The sequence below is a fragment of the Oncorhynchus kisutch genome, linkage group LG17 (assembly GCF_002021735.2).
Source record: "Oncorhynchus kisutch isolate 150728-3 linkage group LG17, Okis_V2, whole genome shotgun sequence".
Classification (NCBI taxonomy): Eukaryota; Metazoa; Chordata; class Actinopteri; order Salmoniformes; family Salmonidae; genus Oncorhynchus; species Oncorhynchus kisutch.
The window spans coordinates 46,360,414-46,380,239 of record NC_034190.2 but is presented as its reverse complement, the minus strand read 5'-3'; the positions used below and the strand labels follow the sequence as shown (position 1 = coordinate 46,380,239).

At 43.9% G+C, this 19,826-nt stretch overlaps 1 protein-coding gene across 2 annotated transcripts in view; it reads left to right on the top strand.

The window, feature by feature from the left end:
* The first annotated feature begins 5,315 nt into the window (after positions 1 to 5,315).
* The window catches only part of LOC109906962 (FYVE, RhoGEF and PH domain-containing protein 3), a 92,211-nt gene continuing 77,700 nt past the window's right edge, over positions 5,316 to 19,826 (top strand). The window contains exon 1 of one of the 2 annotated variants that reach the window (XM_031793939.1): positions 5,316 to 5,634. In XM_031793939.1, the coding sequence (XP_031649799.1) occupies positions 5,610 to 5,634 (25 nt within the window). In that variant the 5' untranslated portion in view covers positions 5,316 to 5,609. The remainder of the gene's footprint in view (positions 5,635 to 19,826) is intronic. The other variant, XM_031793938.1, reaches the window with a different exon arrangement.

Sequence of the window (19,826 nt, the reverse complement as noted above, 5' to 3'; positions counted from 1 at the left end):
TTCCACTGTCACTCCAAAATGTTGCCCTCGTACAGTTGAACAGCAGATAGAACAGCACCTTCTATCTAGCTTCTGAAGGCTTAGCCAATGGCTGACTTGGCTAGCTAGATTTATCTCCCCAGAGACCACAAAAGAAAAATCCTGATTGGATCTTCTTTCGCTTCGATGCTAACCCTTTCCTTTCCAACAAAACTGAAGAGATTAAATCAGAACATCATTGAAAATAATAATGTAATTATAATTATAATTTTTAGTATAATTATTTTATAAATCCTTAGCCCTTCTCTGAAGTGGTAGAAGGCCCTCCTTGTTCCCCACTATGTTGGGGTTAGTTGTCACGCCCTGGTCTTAGTATTTTGTGTTTTCTTTCTTTATTTGGCCAGGCCAGGGTGTGACATGGGTTTATTTTGTGGTGTGTTTTTGTATTGGGGTTTTAGTAGGTATTGGGATTGTGGCTTAGTAGGGTTGTCTAGAAAAGTCTATGGTTGCTTGAGGCGGTTCTCAATCAGAGGCAGGTGATTATCGTTGTCTCTGATTGGGAACCATATTTAGGCAGCCATATTCTTTGAGTGTTTGGTGGGTGATTGTTCATGTCTCTGTGTTTGTTTGCACAAGATAGGCTGTTTAGGTTTTCGCGTTACGTTTCTTGTTTTTGTATAGTTTGTGTTTATTCGTTTATTAAACATGTATGAAAATTACCACGCTTCATTTTGGTCCGATCCTTGCTACACCTCTTCGTCAGAGGAGGAGATCGAAGAAAACCGTAACAGAATCACCCACCACAACAGGACCAAGCGGCGTGGTGACAGGCAGCGGCAGCAGGAGCAACTAAGTTTGGAATATACGACTTGGGAGGAAATAGACAGGTGGGCGGTCGACCCAGGGAGAGTGCAGGAGCCCGCCTGGGATTCGCTGGAGCAGTGCGAAGAGGGTTATAGGAGAATGGAGTTGAAGAGACTAGCACGGCGGCGCGGAAGGAAGCCCGAGAGTCAGCCCCAAAAATGTCTTGGGGGGGAGGCTCAGGGAGAGTGTGGCAGAGTCAGGGTTCAGACCTGAGACAACTCCCCCTGTTTATCGTGAGGAGCCAAGGAGGAGACCAGAAACAGAGCCGGTGTTGGAGGTGAGCGAAGCAGAGACTGTGAAGGAGTTAATGGGGAAAGTGGAGGAGAGAGTTATGAGGGAGTTGCTAGTTTGGTGCTTTAGGTACGATATTCGCCCGACGGAGCGTGTCGGGGATTTGATGGCACCTGGGTCAGCGCTCCATACTCGTCCTGAGGTGCGTGTTAGTCGGCTGGTGAATATTGTGCCAGCCTCACGCACCAGGCCTCCTGTGCACCTCCCTAGCCTTGCACGTCCTGTGCCAGCCCTGCTCTCATGCTCTCCAGTACGCCTTCACGGTCCGGTCCATCCTGTGCCACCTCCACACACCAGTCCTCCGGTGGCAGCTCCCCGCACCAGGCTTCCTGTGCGTGTTCTCGGCCCAGTACCACCAGTGCCAGCATCACGCACCAGGCCTTCAGTACGCCTCGCCTGTTCAGCGCTGCCTGAGCCTTCCTCCTCTCCAACGCTGCCGGAGTCTCCCGCCTGTTTAGCGCTGCCAGAGCCTTCCTCCTCTCCAGCGCTGCCGGAGTCTCCCGCCTGTCTAGCGCTGTCAGAGCCTTCCTCCTCTCCAGCGCTGCCGGAGTCTCCCGCCTGTCTAGCGCTGTCAGAGCCTTCCTCCTCTCCAGTGCTGCCGGAGTCTCCCGCCCGTTTAGCGCTGCCAGAGCCTTCCTCCTCTCCAGCGCTGCCGGAGTCTCCTGCCTGTTCAGCGCAGCCAGAGCTGCTAGTCTGCATGGAGCAGCCAGAGCTGCCAGTTTGCATGGAGCAGCCAGAGCTGCCAGTTTGCATGGAGCAGCCAGAGCTGCCAGTCTGCATGGAGCAGCCAGAGCTACCAGTCTGCATGGAGCAGCCAGAGCTGCCAGCCTGCATGGAGCAGCCAGAGCTGCCAGTCTGCATGGAGCAGCCAGAGCTGCCAGTCTGCATGGAGCAGCCAGAGCTGCCAGTCTGCATGGAGCAGCCAGAGCTGCCAGGCTGCATGGAGCAGCCAGAGCTGCCAGTCTGCATGGAGCAGCCAGAGCTGCCAGAGAAGCTAGATCCGCCAGTCAGCCAGGATCCGCCAGTCAGCCATGATCTTCCAGATCCGCCAGTCAGCCAGGATCCGCCAGTCAGCCAGGATCTTCCAGATCTGCCAGGATCCGCCGTTCAGCCAGGATCCGCCATTCAGTCAGGATCTGCCAGAACCACCAGCTAGCCAGGATCTGCCAGAGGCAACTACCTGCCTGAGCTTCCTCTCAGTACTGGGCTTCCTCTCGGTACTAGGCTTCCTCTCAGTACTGGGCTTCCCCTCAGTGCTGAGCTTCCCCTCAGTGCCGAGCTACCCGTCAGTCCCGAGCTACCCCTCAGTCCCGAGCTACCCCTCAGTCCCGAGCTACCCCTCAGTCCCGAGCTTCCCCTCAGTCCCGAGCATCCCCTCAGTCCCGAGCTTCCCCTCAGTCCTGAGCTTCTACCTCAGTCCCGAGCTGCCCCTCAGTCCAGTGGGGTCCTTGGTGAGGTTTACTAGGACAAGGTCGGCGGCGAGGGTCGCCAATCATGTTTAATAATGATACAAGGGGACTAAGACTTGGTTGGAGTGGGGTCCACGTCCCGAGCCGGAGCCGCCACCGTGGACAGACGCCCACCCGGACCCTCCGATATGGGTTTAGGTGTGCGGCCGGGAGTCCGCACCTTGGGGGTGGGGGGGGGGGGGGGGGGTTCTGTCACGCCCTGGTCTTAGTATGTTGTATTTTATTTATTTATTTGGCCAGGCCAGGGTGTGACATGGGTTTATTTTGTGGTGTGTTTTTGTATTGGGGTTTTAGTAGGTATTGGGATTGTGGCTTAGTAGGGTTGTCTAGAAAAGTCTATGGTTGCCTGAGGCGGTTCTCAATCAGAGGCAGGTGATTATCGTTGTCTCTGATTGGGAACCATATTTAGGCAGCCATATTCTTTGAGTGTTTGGTGGGTGATTGTTCATGTCTCTGTGTTTGTTTGCACAAGATAGGCTGTTTAGGTTTTCGCGTTACGTTTCTTGTTTTTGTATAGTTTGTGTTTATTCGTTTATTAAACATGTATGAAAATTACCATGCTGCATTTTGGTCCGATCCTTGCTACACCTCCTCGTCAGAGGAGGAGATCGAAGAAAACCGTAACATTAGTAATAATTTGTAGAGTGGCTCTATTTTCCCTCAGCGCACATTTTTTCACCATTCTAAATGTCTAAAGAATCCATATGGCGATTTGACAAAATGTTGATCGTGGTATAGAATTGAACTCACATTTTTCTGGTCTCGGTCTTGACCCCTTCCGGTCTCACCCCTCCTCTGGTCTTGGTCTTGACTCGATTTGCTCCAGTCTCCCTTTAGATGGTCTCGAACATAACACTGTTAAGTGCCGTACTCATTTTGTATGACAAGGGCATATAAACAGACATTTCACCTTGGGTATTTGAACCAGCAAATATTTGTTTACTAACCCAATGCCTTAACCGCTAGGTTACAACAATGTAGCCTACAACTTTTTTCTGTGCTTGTCCTTAGTGCCTGCTATGGCTAGCTACAGTAGCCGGACACAGACTATCACAGACTGCAGAGTGTCAGTGAATGAACAAGTGAATGGCAGCCAGCCAGCCTGCCAGCCAGCCAGTGGGCATGTCACTACAGACTCCAACACTTTGTCTGTGTTGATCAAGGGCAGACGAGGAGCGTGCAACTACAAAAAGAGGCACAAAAGTGGTTAATTGCGCATAGCTAAATTGACATGGGTTAACTCAGAGGGAGCGAGAGGGAGGGAGAGACAGGAGAGAGAAGGACCTACCACAGTCGACCATTACCCACATGATTGGCTCAAAATGGTAACACAGTTAGCCAAACAGTAGGCCTGGATATGTCTATTCAAGTTAGATAGCATTACAATATGCCACAAACATACTTTACAATCATATGGTTATTGATGGCAGAGGGTGGCTACAGACAGTAGCTCTACACAATATCACATGTTCATTGACATTATAAAAAAATGTATATTTCAACTTTATTTAACTTGGCATTAGACATTAAAATGAATTATAACTCAGGGTGTCACACCGTCACCTCAAACTTAGCATTTTTATTCTGAGGGGCGAATTAACAGTTGGTTATGATACAGAAATAGCAAAGTATTTCATATTTAAGCAAGCAATTTGGCTTTCTGCCTCAATCAATTCCTTGTTCCTCTGAAAACTAACTCACAGGGACAGCTGACAAGGTTTATTCAGCATGCTGGGAATTCAAGATGAATCAACACTGCTCATCTATGGGAGGGAGAGGGCCTGAGCAGTGACATAGAAACGCCAGTTAATATATGTGTTTCAGTGTCTTTTCTTCTCAGCCATTATTGATGAATCTAGTCAAAGGACCAAGGAGGAAGCCAAGCCCAATGATAACCATTAATGCAGTGATGGAAGCACCCAGCGACCCTTATACAAATGGCCAAATGGGGCATCGATTTAGGCCTACAGTGGTGCTCATTTCAACATATGTTCTGTTATAATGACCCTTCTAAATGGTCAGTATTAAAGGTACAACAATCTGTGTTTTCCAAAGCCTAATCCTGCCACTTTGTTTGGTAGAAGGATGGGGCTGGGTGGGAACTGACAGTCCGTGAGACTGACGTGATAGTTTGTTGAAACATATTTTGAAGCACTGTTTACGGACTCAAATACATAATCATTGGAAATATTTGATTTGGGGTTATAATATGGTAATAGCCTACGGTAATAGGTTTCAGGGTTGGGTAGGTTACTTTATAAATGTAATCACTTACTAATTGTCTGTCCAAAACTGTAATCAGTAGGTAACTTTTGGATTACCCAACACATTAACGTTACTTTTGAATTACTTTCCCCTTTAGAGGCATTAGAAGAAGACAAAAGGGATCCATCAACCACATTTGGTGTGTCGTCATAGTGTTCTCTGACGTGCTCAGGTGGAACAGACTTAAACTTGCACCATTTTAAATGCTGAATTTGATGTAATTGAGAAAACATAAACATTTTGTAGGTTAATGTGTAAAATAACTAAGCAAAAGACATGCAATAAACAACAATGTATACAAACATAATAGTCCCATGATTTACTATGTTCTACTGTACTCAATGAATGGCCATGGTTGTCGTGACCGCGCATCAGCGTGAACGCGCAACTCCTTTCTCCAGTGGCGGAGTTGAGCGCACTCAACGCATAGAGAAGAATAGTTTTGCTATAAGGAGGACAGAGCCGGGAGGAGTGAATGGATCAGTGCTCCAATGCATCAAACGCGCTCATTGGACACCCTCTTATATCCGTGAAAGAAACCCTACATGCCCGTTATGCCCTGCCGCGGAGGCTAGAGATTTTTGCCAAGAGAAGGGAAAACGCAGAGGACTCTGAAGTCGGGACACTCCTTCGTTTGAGTTGACTGTAACGTTAGTTCGCCTGTGCACTGTTTCCAATCTCCTGTGAGCCTAGCGTCGGAGAGGGGGGATTCAGCCAAGCAGGACAACAACTGTAGGCAAGATGCAGGGGGTTTCAGCAACAACTGGTAAGCCAACGCTTAGGCTACACATTTTACAGCTCTGAATTGTTCTGTTTCTTGTTTTGGGAGGTTTGTCTTGAAGTATCAATTTCTAGTGGCAGTATCGTGCCACAAAGTTACAACAGGGGAGGCTACATTGTAGCAAAAACGATCTCCTTTATGGCACAAATTTATGGAGCAAACTTTTCCTTTCTATTGTTCCCCGATTCAAGTCTAACGAATGCAGTTTATGCGGGTGACAAAGACAAACTTCAACAAACGGATTATCATTATTCGTAGGCCTACATAACAGGATATTTACCTTTCAATTAAATGTCACACACACACATCACAAAAAACGTCAAGGTCCTTGGGGAGAAGAGGGAAAATCGGCACCAAACCCCAAGTGGCAGCAGCTCTGACTTCACCATTGCCCCTGTGCCACGCATTATAAGGCATATGCTTCTCTCAGCCTTTCTCTTAGACACACACACACACACACACACACACACACACACACACACACACACACACACACACACACACACACACACACACACACACACACACACACACACAGAGCTCAGCTCTCTAGACACGGGTGGATTGAACATCTGGCAATTCTGGCAAATGCCAGATGGGCTACACAATTTTCTTGTTTGGTGGGCTGGTCGAAATTCACACGCAAAAATATATAAAGGTGACATGGCCATACTAATCTATAATGAGCCTTTGGCTGATCATTGGGCAACAGCTGGCACTTACCAAGATGGGTTTTCTGAGCTGAGGTAACGCAAATACACATTCAAAGTCAAATGCGGTATCAGCAAAGAGACCTCCCCCAACTCGTGATCAGATCGACATCCAAGATCATGGATCGTAAAAAACGGAAAGGGTGCCTATAAATGCAGAAAGAGCACATTCTACATCATCATCTCATTCAAAACGTCCTAATTTTTGTGCGTCTAAAACCATGGTTTGGTCAAACAGTAAAGTGTATTATCCTCATGATCCCTGTAACAAAAGTGTCTACCCTGCCACTGTGCCTGTGCCCTAGATAGGGCGTGCTGCTGTGATGGGCAAGCCACTCTCATCTCCCCCATGAGCTCTCGAGAAAAATGCATTCTGATCATATGACATTTCAAAATGCAATTGGGGGAAAATGCTTTCGAAGCTTCGTCCCTTGTCACTGTCGAAGAGAGAAGGGTCTCAGTTTTCTGTAGGTACAGAAAACGTTCAATTTTCAGCTCAATAGCAGCTATTTTACAACCAAGATATTTGATATGGGTTTGAGATATGCACACCAGCCATTGCAAGGGCATAGGCCGATAGATCTCGTGCTTGCAACTGCAAAGTTTATTACATTACATTTACTATTGGATGAATACATGGCTACTAGCAGTGGGTATTATATTTAGAGTTGGAGATCTAGTTAATTTGTGTTGAGTTTACACTTCCTCAGGTGATGAACCCCAAATTAATTAGCCAACATTAGTTAGTGCACATAACGATGTATGTAATTCATCTCTATGGGGGGAAAAGGAGATTCTGGAGTGCTATTTTGACTAGGGTGACCAGACACCTGGAGACAGTCCCCGATTTCCGGGGACAGTCCCCGATTTTGGTGGCCTGTGCCCGGCTGGAGCTGTCCCCGAAAATGGCCCAGATTAGCCCTCAGAAGAAAAAGCAACTCTGAAGTTAAATTGAGGCCGATATCTCAATAATCAAACAATGTATCCAATGAGATTTGCATATAAAAGTGATGTCTATCCCTGTACCAAACTCTTTTGATACCACAACCTTTTATGAGAACATTTGACCAGTGATACATTGTAACCACTGCATGAGCAACCATGCCCATGTCCAGAAAATGCATACAACAGCATAGGCTACCAAATTTAGGTGATCGTAAAATTACTAGATAGGCGAAGATTCTGTGTTATACAGTGCTTTCAGAAAGTATTCAGACCTCCCCTTTTTCCAAATTTTGTTACGTTACAGCCTTATTCTAAAATGGATTCAATATTTTTTTCCCCCTCATCAGTCTACACACAATACCTCATAATGACAAAGCGAAAACAGGTTTTTAGACATTTTTGCAAATGTTAAAAACAACAACAGAAATACCTTATTTACATAAGTATTCCCACCCCTTTGCTATGACACTCCAAATTGATCTCAGGTGCATCCAATATCCTTTGAACATCATTGATTTGAGCCCACCTGTGGCCAATTTAGTTGTTTGGACATGATTTAGAAATAAACACTACTGTCTCTATAAGGTCCCACAGTTGACAGTGCATCTCAGAGCAGAAACTATACTAAAAAGTCCTAGGAACTGTCCATAGATCTCTGAGATGTTGTGATGTGGCATATATCTGGGGATAGGTATAAAATAATTTCTAGTGTTGAAAGTTTCCAAGAGCACAGTGGTCTCCTTCATTGGGAAATTGAAAAAAATATAGAACTACCCAGACTGCCTTGAGCTGGCCATCCAACCAAACTGAGCAACCGGGCGTTGGTAAGGGAGGTGACCAAGAACCCAATGACCAGTCTGACAGAACTACAGAGTTCCTTGGCTGAGAAGAACCTGCCAGAAGGACAATAATCTCTACAGCACTTCACCAATCTGGGCTTCATGGGAGAGTGGCCAGACAGAAGCCAGTCCTGAGAAAAAGGCACATGACAGCACACCTGGAGTTTGCAAAAACGGTATGTGAAAGACTGAGATCATACAGCAAAATATTCTGTGGTCTGATGAGATAACAATTATATGTCTGGAGAAAATTAAGGCACAGCTCATCTCCCATCTAATACCATCCTTACCGTGAAGCATGGTGGTGGCAGCATTATGTTATTGGGATGCTTTTCAGCGACAGGGACCGGGAGACTGGAAAGGTTAGAGGGAACAATGAATGGAGCTAAATACAGGTACATCCTTGATGATGACCTGCTTCAGAGTGCAAACGACCTTAGACTGGGCCAAATAGTTACTTTCCAACAGGTCAATGACCCCAAGCATACAGCCAAAGCAACACTTGAATGGCTTCAGAACAAGAATGTGAAAGTCCTTGAGTTGCCCAGCCAAAGCCCAGACTTGAGTCCCATTGAAAATCTGTGGAAAGACTTTAAGATTGCTGTTCACTGCCGCTCCCCATTTAATTTAACAGAGCTTGAGAAAATCTGCAAGGAAGAAGGGGAGCAAATCCACAAATCCAGATGTGCAAAGCTGATACAGACTTACCCAAGACGACTCATAGCTGTAATCGCCGCCAAAGGTGGTTCTACAAAGTATTGATTCAGGGGTGTGAATATTTATGTGAATACATATGTAAACGAGAGAGTTCTGTATTTCATTTGAAAGTTTTCACTTTGCTATAATGGAGTATTGTGTCACGGCACACTCAGTGATGTTGCTGGTGTGGATAAAATGCCAGGGCCGAATTCTTGTCCCAGTCCGCCCCTGCCAAGACATTAATATGTTCTTTGTTGTAAAGTCCCCTCCTCATTTATCCTATGTGTTTTGTCTGATGATGATTATTAGGCTACAGGGAAATAGTTGTATTGAATGGAGGGAGGAGGAGGCTGTTTGAGATGAGGATGTTTATATGACATGTAACTGGGGGACAGGATGTTGAGGGGAGTTATAGACTGAGATATGATAAGTGTGATGAAGATGGTGATCATGAGAGGCCAATAACTGATACTTGTAGAGAGGAGTTGGTTTCTGGTGTGTTCTGCTGAAGATTATGAAGCCAGTGAACAGGGGTGATGATAATGATCACAATTAATTATAATAATGATGACCATGATCACATTCAATGATATGCAGGCTGCTATCTGGTGTGCAGGATGTAATCAGAGGGGAGTCAGAGGCTGAGGCTGATACATGGTGTGTGTATAAAGACTAGTGTTCTAATGCTCTTCTCCATGTGAATCCCTCATGGTGAGGAATATGATTAGACTGGAGGAGAGTGTCTGCAGACAGAATCTAGGAGAGAATCGCCTGGCCTCAGGATCGCCTGGCCTCAGGAATGAGATGACTAGATAGGAGAGGAAGAGGGAGCGAGAGGGAGGGAGGGAGTGGGAGAGAGAGAGTAAGAGTGAGTATGTAAACTCAGCAAAAAAAGAAATGTCCTCTCACTGTCAACTGCGTTTATTTTCAGCAAACTAAACATGTGTAACTATTTATATGAACATAACAAGATTCAACAACTGAGACATAAACTGAAGTTCCACAGACATGTGACTAACAGAAATTGAGTAATGTGTCCCTGAACAAAGTGGGGATCAAAAGTAACAGTCAGTATCTGGTGTGGCCACCAGCTGCATTAAGTACTGCAGTGCATCTCCTCCTCATGGACTGCACCAGATTTACCAGTTCTTGCTGTGAGATGTTACCCCACTCTTCCACCAAGGCACCTGCAAGTTCCCGGACATTTCTGGGGGGAATGGCCCTAGCTCTCACCCTCCAATCCAACAGATCCCAGATGTGCTCAATGGGATTGAGATCCGGGCTCTTCGATGGCCATGGCAGAACACTGACATTCCTGTCTTGCAGGAAATCACGCACAGAACGAGCAGTATGGCTGGTGGCATTGTCATGCTGGAGGGTCATGTCAGGATGAGCCTGCAGGAAGGGTACCACATGAGGGAGGAGGGCGTCTTCCCTGTAACGCACAGCGTTGAGATTGCCTGCAATGACAACAAGCTCAGTCCGATGATACTGTTACACACTGCCCCAGACCATAACGGACCCTCCACCTCCAAATCGATCCCGCTCCAGAGTGCAGGCCTCGATGTAACGCTCATTCCTTCAACGATAAACGCAAATCCGACCATCACCCCTGTTGAGGTAAAACCGCGACTCGTCATTGAAGATAACTTTTTCCCAGTCCTGTCTGGTCCAGCAACGGTGGGTTTGTGCCCATAGGCAGTCCAGCCTCTCTCAGCCTATTGCAGACAGTCTGAGCACTGATGGAGGGATTGTGCGTTCCTGGTGTAACTCGGGCAGTTGTTGTTGCCATCCTGTACCTGTCCCGCAGGTGTGATGTTCGGATGTACCGATCATGTGCAGGTGTTGTTACACATGGTCTGCCACTTCGAGGGCGATCAGCTGTCCGTCCTGTCTCCCTGTAGCCCTGTCTTAGGCGTCTCACAGTACGGACATTGCAATTTATTGCCCTGGCCACATCTGCAGTCCTCATGCCTCCTTGCAGCATGCCTAAGGTACGTTCACACAGATGAGCAGGGACCCTGGGCATCTTTCTTTTGGCGTTTTTCAGAGTCAGTAGAAAGGCCTCTAGTGTCCTAAGAGTTCATAACTGTGACCTTAATTGCCTACCGTCTGTAAGCTGTTAGTGTCTTAACGACCGCTCCACATGTGCATGTTCATTAATTGTTTATGATTCATCAAACAAGCATCGGAAACAGTGTTTAACCCTTTACAATGAAGATCTGTGAAGTTATTTGGATTTTTACGAATTATCTATGAACAAGTGTCCTGAAAAAGGGACGTTTCTTTTTTTGCTGAGTTTATGTGTGTGTATGCGCACGTCAATGTACGTGTGAGACATTTGTTCTCAGTCTATTAATATAGAGTTGTGTTACTTGTGTAGAGAGTTAGCTACAGTGGTGTGATCACACATTTGCCACAGGTACCCAGACAGCCACTGACTTAACAGTTAAATGCAATGTCCTTTACCTATTAAGATCTTTTGCATTGGTTTATTTTAAAATATCTTGGTCATTTTGCCTTTAAGAGTGTCAATCATTGGGTCAAAGTGCACACTAAACCACAAAGAGTTGGAGAACCATAACATAATATTAGAAAACTAAATCTTAGCATAGTCATAGAGATGAAACAATATACTGTAGGTCTTAGAAAGATATGTACAAAATGGGAGACAGTCAGAGAGATATGGATGGAGAGAAAGATGGAGAGAGAGTGATGGTGTTGATTGGACAATAACAAAGGTTGTTGGGGTGGTGAACTGTAGAGAGTGTGTTTGTTGGTGGTCTCTGGGGACGGATCGATTGGCTCTCCTCCCGGCTGCCTTCCGCCAGTCTGTCTTCTTTCTTCTACAGTTCTCTCCCTCCTACATATCTCTCTCTCCCTCTCTCAGACCTCCAGTCATTCTCTTTGCCAGACCTCTCTCCCCCAGATCTCCCCCGTTGTATATTTAAGCAGTAAGGCACAAGAGGCAGTCATATGTAAATGGCCTTGTTCAGCCCAATGGCGAGCAATAATGAATGACACATTTTCATAAAAAAACATTATTTTAATAAGTAAATTCATACAATTTCATAGTCCGGACAGACATCTGGTCGTTAGTTATTTTGGTCATGTTGCTACAGACGTTAATTATTTTTGCAGAGTTGCTATGGAAAAAGACTGGTTATCCGTTCTAACAAAAATGGTTGCTATCAAATCAAATCCAATTTTATGGGTCACATCCACATGGTTAGCAGATGTTAATGCGAGTGTAGCGAAATTCTTGTGCTTCAAGTTCTGACAGTGCAGTAATATCTAACAAGTAATCAAACAAATTCACAACGACTACCTTATACACTCAAATGTAAAGGGATGAATAAGAATATGTACATATAAATATATGGATGAGCGATGGCCGTGTGGCATAGGCAAGATGCAGTAGATGATATAGAATACAGTATATACATATGAGATTAGTAATGTAGGATATGTAGACATGATTAAAGTGCTGTTATTTAAAGTGATGAGTGATACCTTTATGAAATCAATTTATTAAATGTATTAAAGTGGCCAGAGATTTGAGTCTGTGTGCTGGCAGAAGCCACTCTTTGTTAGTAATGGCTATTTAACAGTCTGATGGCCTTGAGATAGAAGCTGTTTTTCAGTCTCTCGGTCTCAGCTCTGATGCACCTGTACTGACCTCACCTTCTGGATGATAGTGGGGTGAACAGGCAGCGGCTCGGGTGGTTGTTGTCCTTGATTATCTTTTTGGCTTTCCTGTGACATCGGGTGCCGTAGGTGTCCTGTGGGGCAGGTAGTCTGCCCCCGGTGATGCGTTGTGCAGACGGTACTACCCTCTGAAAAGCCTTGCGGTTGTGGGCGGAGCAGTTGCTGTACCAGGCGGTGATACAGCCCGACAGGATGCTCTCGGTTGTGCATCTGTAAAAGTTTGTGAGTGTTTTCGGGGACAAGCCACATTTCTTTAGCCTCTCGAGGTTGAAGAGGCGCCGTTGCGCCTTCTTCACCACGCTGTCTTTGTGGGTGGACCCTTTCAGTTGGTCCGTGATGTGTACGCCGAGGAACTTAAAACTTTCCACCTTCTCCACTACTGTCCCGTCGTTGTGGATTGGGGGCTGCTCCCTCTGCTGTTTCTTCTAGTCCACAATCATCTCCTTTGTTTTGTTGACATTGAGTGAGAGGTTATTTTCCTGACACCACACTCCAAGGGTCCTCACCTCCTCTCTGTAGGCCGTCACGTCATTGTTGGTAATCAAGCCTACCACTTTATTTGTGTTTGTTTTTATTACCGATCCCCATTACTCTTAAGTCAGTTTATACAATTTTTAAATATTACAATACATTCACCGATTTCACAACACACTGTGTGCACTCAGGCCCCTACTCCACCACTACCACATATCTACATTACTAAATCCATGTGTATGTATAGTGCGTATGTTATCGTGTGTGTGTGTGTGTGTATATGCATGTGTCTGTGCCAATGTTTGTGTTGCTTCACAGTCCCCGCTGTTCCATCAGGTGATTTTTATCTGTTTTTTTAAATCAAATTTTACTGCTTGTGTCAGTTACTTGATGTGGAATAGAGTTCCATGAAGTCATAGCTCTAAATAGTACTGTGTGCCTCCCATAGTCTGTTCTGGACTTGGGAACTGTGAAGAGACCTCTTGTGGCATGTCTTGTGGGGTATGTATGAGTGTCTGAGCTGTGTGCCAGTAGTTTAGACGGACAGCTCGGTGCATTCAGCATGTCAATACCTCTCATAAATAAAAGCAGTGATGAAGTCAATCTCTCCTGGCTGAAAGTGGAGGAGAGATTGACTTCATCACTACTTTTATTAATGAGAGGTATTGACATGCTGAATACACCGAGCTGTCTGACATGCATATTATTAATGATCAACCCTGCCGATGACGCATTGGCATCAATGCTATGGCAATTCAAGATGGCCTACCTATACCTCTAATAAATGTTGTTCAAGATTAAAGTCTTAAAAATAGAGATAGTAGTAGTTTCTATGTTAAACGTACATGTTTAGTATTAGTGGATTGAATACACCTCTTTGCTTAGCTTTACTGCCCAAAGTGTTTCCATTCCCCTTTAACAGTTCCATTTGATTTATCAATGTGCATCCACTGTTCCACAGCCCAGCCAGGCAATTCATAAACTTAATCTCCCCCGGAAAAAAAGTGTCTAGACATTATTTCCCCATGCTCCTAGGCTAGCATTTGGTTTGCAACAGTTGGGATTTGTCTAAACATTGCTGCCTGCCTCTCTGACCATGTGCAACAGCGTTGCTGTTTTTTTTGTTGCAATCTCCACTTTGCCATATTTTTTATTTATTTTACCTTTATTTAACTAGGCAAGTCAGTTAAGAACAAAATCTTATTTTCAGTGACACCAAGGAACAGTGCGCTAACTGCCTTGTTCAGGGGTAGAACAGCAGATTTTTACCTTGTCAGCTCAGGGATTCAATCTTGCAACTCTTACTAGTCCAATGCTCTAACCACTAGGCTAACTGCTACCCCAAACCATAGAGTGAATGAACGTGACGAAACTGACAGCTTCTTTGAGCCAGCCAAATTCATTTATCAGGATCATTACAATGAATATATCAAAAGAAATGGCAATATATATAAAGGCAAAACAAATGAAAATGCACATAGTTTGCTGTCATTTCAACTGCTTGATGTGATTGTGTGTTAGCTTTAGTTGGCTAGCTAGCAAAGGAGAAGTAGCTAACCTCCAAACCAACCTTTTTTGCTTAGAACTTGGGATAGCAACTAGAGATCAACCGATTTAATTGGAATGGCCGATTAATTAGGGCTGATTTCAAGTTTTCATAACAATCGGAAATCTGTATTTTTGGATGCCGATTGAATTATTATTATTTGTTTTACACCTTTATTTAACTAGGCAAGTCAGTTAAGAACACATTCTTCTTTTCAATGACACCTAGGAACACTGGGTTAACTGCCTTGTTCAGGGGCAGAACGACAGGTTTTTACCTTATCAGCTCGGGGAGTCAATCTTGCAACCTTACAGTTAACTAGTCCAACGCTCTAACCACCTGCCTCTCATTGCACTCCACGAGGAGCCTGCCTGTTACGCGAATGCAGTAAGAAGCCACGGTAAGTTGCTAGCTAGCATTAAACTTATCTTATAAAAAACAATCAATCAATCATAATCACTAGTTAACTACACATGGTTGATGATATTACTAGTTTATCTAGCGTGTCCTGCATTGCATATAATCGATGAAGTGCACATTTGTGAAAAAGGACTGTCGTTTCTCCAACGTGCACCTAACCATAAACATCAATGCCTTTCTTAAAATCAATACAAGTATATATTTTTAAACCTGCATATTTAGTTAATATTGCCTGCTAACATTAATTTCTTTCAACTCTGTAAATTGTGTCACTTCTCTTGCAACAGAGTCAGGATATATGCAGCAGTTTGGGCCGCCTGGCTCGTTGCGAACTGTGTGAAGATAATTTCTTCCTAACAAAAATAGCCAACTTCACCAAACGGGGGATGATTTAACAAAAGCGCACTTGCGAAAAAAAAGCACAATCGTTGCACGACTGTACCTAACCATAAACATCAATGCCTTTCTTAATTAAATTCAGTACACAGAAGTACATATTTTTAAACCTGCATAAAAGGAATCATATTTTTAAACCTGCTGAAAGGAATCCATATTAGCAGGCAATATTAACCAGGTGAAATTGTGTCATTTCTCTTGCTTTCATTGCACGCAGAGTCAGGGTATATGCAACAGTTTGGGCAGCCTGGCTCATTGCGAACTAATTTGCCAGAATTTTATGTGATTATGACATACATTGAAGGTTGTACAATGTAACAGCAATATTTAGACTTAGGGATGCCACCCATTAGATAAAATACGGAACGGTTCCTTATTTCACTGAAATAATAAACGTTTTGTTTTCGAAATAATAGTTTCCGGATTAGACCATATTAGTGACCAAATGCTCGTATTTCTGTGTGTTATTATGTTATAACTAAGTTTATGATTTGATATTTGATAGAGCAGTCTGACTGAGCGATGGTAGGCAGCAGCAGGCTCGTAAGCATTCATTCAAACAGCATTTTTGTGCGATTTGCCAGCAGCTCTTCGCAATGCTTCAAGCATTGAGCTGTTTATGACTTCAAGCCTATCAACTCCCGAGATTAGTCTGGTGTAACCAATGTTAAATGGCTAGCTAGTTAGCGGGGTGCGCGATAATAGCGTTTCAAACGTCACTCGCTCTGAGACTTGGAGTAGTTGTTCCCCTTGATTTTGTGGAGTGATGGGTAACGATGCTTCGAGGGTGGCTGTTGCGAATGTGTTCCTGGTTCGAGCCCAGGTAGGGGCGAGGAGAGGGACGGAAGCTATACTGTTACACTGGCAATACTAAAGTGCCTATAAGAACATCCAATAGTCAAAGGTATATGAAATACAAATGGTATAGATAGAAATAGTCCTATAAATACTATAACTGCAACCTAAAACCTCTTACCTTGGAATATTGAAGTCTCATGTGGAAAGGAACCACCCGCTTTCATATGTTCTCATGTTCTGAGCTCATGTTCTGAGCTTTTTTACATGGCACATATTGCACTTTTACTTTCTTCTTTTGCATTATTTAAACCAAATTGATGTTTCATTATTTATTTTAGGCTAAATTGATTTTTATTGATGTATTATATTAACTTAAAATAAGTGTTCATTCAGTATTGTTGTAATTGTCATTATTACAAATAAATAAATACAAATTGGTAGATTAATCGGTTTCGGGAGTTTTTGGTCCTCCAATAATCGGTAACGGTATCGGCGTTGAAAAATCATAATCAGTCAACCTCTATAGCAACCATGCTAAGAGAATGGATGACCAGCTTGTTTTGCTAGAAGCATCAGAATATCAGATCTAACAACTGGCTTTTGCCTGGAATATATTGTCTGGTAGAAGGATGAAATAAAACCAATTTACTCATTAAAATAACGTTTCTAATGAAAACACATCGTTCATATTTTAAAAAAAAAACAAAAAAAAAACATGTTGGTAAATGTTTTATAAATGCAATTAGGCCCTCGTACCCAGGAATTATCATGACTAACACCCTTCTTAGGGCTGCTTCCCCAGTCGGGCCTAAGAACAGCCCTCTGTTCGGGAGTTATTCACACGAATGGGTTCTCATTCCTTATTGCTTAAGTATTCTAGAGTATACTACAGTTTGCTAAAGAATTGTATAGTATGTAGTACTGTAGTATTATATAGTAAACTGTAGTATTTTTTCTTGTGGGAAGTTCCTCCTTTTGATGTGTTGATTGCAGCCCCCTAAAGGTTTTAGCCTCCTTAAAGGTTCTACTCCTCAGACAAAAGATAACGGAGTCCTTGTCACATTCCCTCTACTGTACAGATGAATTTGTCCCTGTTTTCTCTTCTTTTCTACATGACCACACACACTATTCCACTCTCTGTCTCTCTCTCAACTGTCCCTCTCTCTTTCTCTACCAGGGAAGTGGGTAAATGTGAATGTGGGTGCTGTCTCTCTGTCTGTTAGTGGATCAGATCCAGATACAGGACAATGTCCCTGGCACACCAGCCATCCCAGCATGCTTTGCGGCATATTGCAGCTTACGTTATTTATTATTAACAAAAGTGATTGGCTCCGGCTGTGTTTAACCTAGACTCTGTAAACATCGCCCCTATGTGTTAAATAAACACTGAACACGGGAGAAGAGAGGAGGCGGAGGAGGATGGGGAACATTTAGAAATTTCTCCCATCCAACACCTTCTTTTAATCTCACTCCCCAGTCCCCAACTCTCACACACTTGCTGTTTCTGTACTGTAGCTCTTTCACACTCAATGTCTCAAACTCTCCCTGCTTCTTTCAGCACTCTGTGTTATAATTCTTTCTACCCCTCCCTCCCTCCCTCCCTCCGAGACAGCATGACTAAGTACTAAAGACCTATAGAAGCCCCAGGTTTCTTCCCTGCATGTGTGTCACATTGATTTCTCTAATTGTGTTCCTGCTTGGGACACACTCACTGTTGGAGGCACGTCACGGAGCCTGCAGAAAGCGAGAGAGAGAGAAAGTGTGATTGTTGTGTGTGCCTGCGTGCGTGCGTGTCCATCTCTATGTAAGATGAGATCGAGGCCATTTAAAAAAACAGTTCTGTTTTTGCTGGATGTCCGGAAGGAACGGAAGCCCTTGCCTGGACTCGCTGTTTGAATGGACTGTAGGAATGTGTGTGCTTGTGTTCGCGTGCCATGCAGTGTGTGACTGTTTCCCTCAGATGATGCTGCTTGACTACTGGTGACATGACATTCATTTGTGACATTCAGAGTAGGGAACATTCACTACAGTCTACTATTCTATTCACATTTTCAGTCATTGTTTGAATCTTGCTCTATCTCCAACTGTTCTGATGATATATGTGTTTATGTTGTGTTAAACATTAGCCATAATGACAGAGAACACAGGGACTGTAAACTGGTGAACAGTGGTGGTATTATCCTCCCAGAGGTGCAGAGAGGAATGCTGGTGTGGTCTGTTGCTGACACCCTAACCTCGTCCTCAGGCTATTGCACACAGCACATATACAGTTGAAGTTTGAGGTTTACATACACTTAGTTTGGAGTCATTAAAACTCATTTTTCAACCACTCCACAAATTTCTTGTTAACACACTATAGTTTTGGCAAGTCAGTTAGGACATCTACTTTGTGCATGACACAAGTAATTTTTACATTGATTGTTTACAGACAGATTGTTTCACATAATTCACTGTATCACAATTCCAGTGGGTCAGAAGTTGACATACACTAAGTTGACTGCCTTTAAATAGCTTGGAAAATTCCAGAAAATGATGTCATGGCTTCAGAAGCTTCTGATAGGCTAATTGACATTATTTGAGTCAATTGGAGGTGTATCTGTGGATGTATTTCAAGGCCTACCTTCAAACGTATTGCCTCTTTGCTTGACATCATGGGAAAATCTAAAGATATCAGCCAAGACCTCAGAAAAGAAATTGCAGACCTCCACAATTCTGGTTCATCCTTGGAAACTATTTCCAAATGCCTGAAGGTACCACCTTCATCTACAAACAATAGTATGCAAGTATTAACACCACACAGCCGTCATACCGCTCAGGAAGGAGACGCGTTCTGTCTCCAAAAGATGAACGTACGTTGGTGCAAAAACTAAATATCAATTTCATAACAACAGCAAAGGACCTTGTGAAGATGCTGGAGGAAACAGGTATAAAAGTATCTATATCCACAGTAAAACGAGTCCTATATCGACATAACCTAAAAGGCCGCTCAGCAAGGAATAAGCCACTGCTCCAAAACGGCCATAAAAAAAGCCAGACTACGGTTTGCAACTGCACATGGGGACAAAGATGGTACTTTTTGGAGAAATGTCCTCTGGGCTGATGAAACAAAAATATAACTGTTTGGCCATAATGACCATCGTTATGTTTGGAGGAAAAAGGGGGAGGCTTGCAAGCCGAAGAAGACCATCCCAACCGTGAAGCACGGGAGTGGCAGCATCATGTTATGGGGGTGCATTGATGCAGGATCGACTGGTGCACTTCACAAAATAGATGGCATCATGAGGATGGCTACCTGAAACGTTTGACCCAAGTTAAGTGCTGCTCTCCGTACCTCGTGAAGATTGAATTCAGCCCGACAGAGAAGGTGAGTTTGACACCCCTGTTTGTAGCTGAATGCATCTACCTTGTACTACTGGGGTTATGGTTGTTTACACACATTTAGATGAATCTTTCTACTAATTTTCATGGAGAGAAATGGCTTAACACCAAGTGTAAACTTAATCTTCATCTTAAAGCGGTTATGGGCTTGGCGCCTCCAGCAATGCAGTCTCAGTCTATAATGTTGAAAGACATAGTGGTTCCTGCCCTTTACATTTACATCCAAATGAATGGGATGCTAAGTTAATCAAATCAAATTGTATT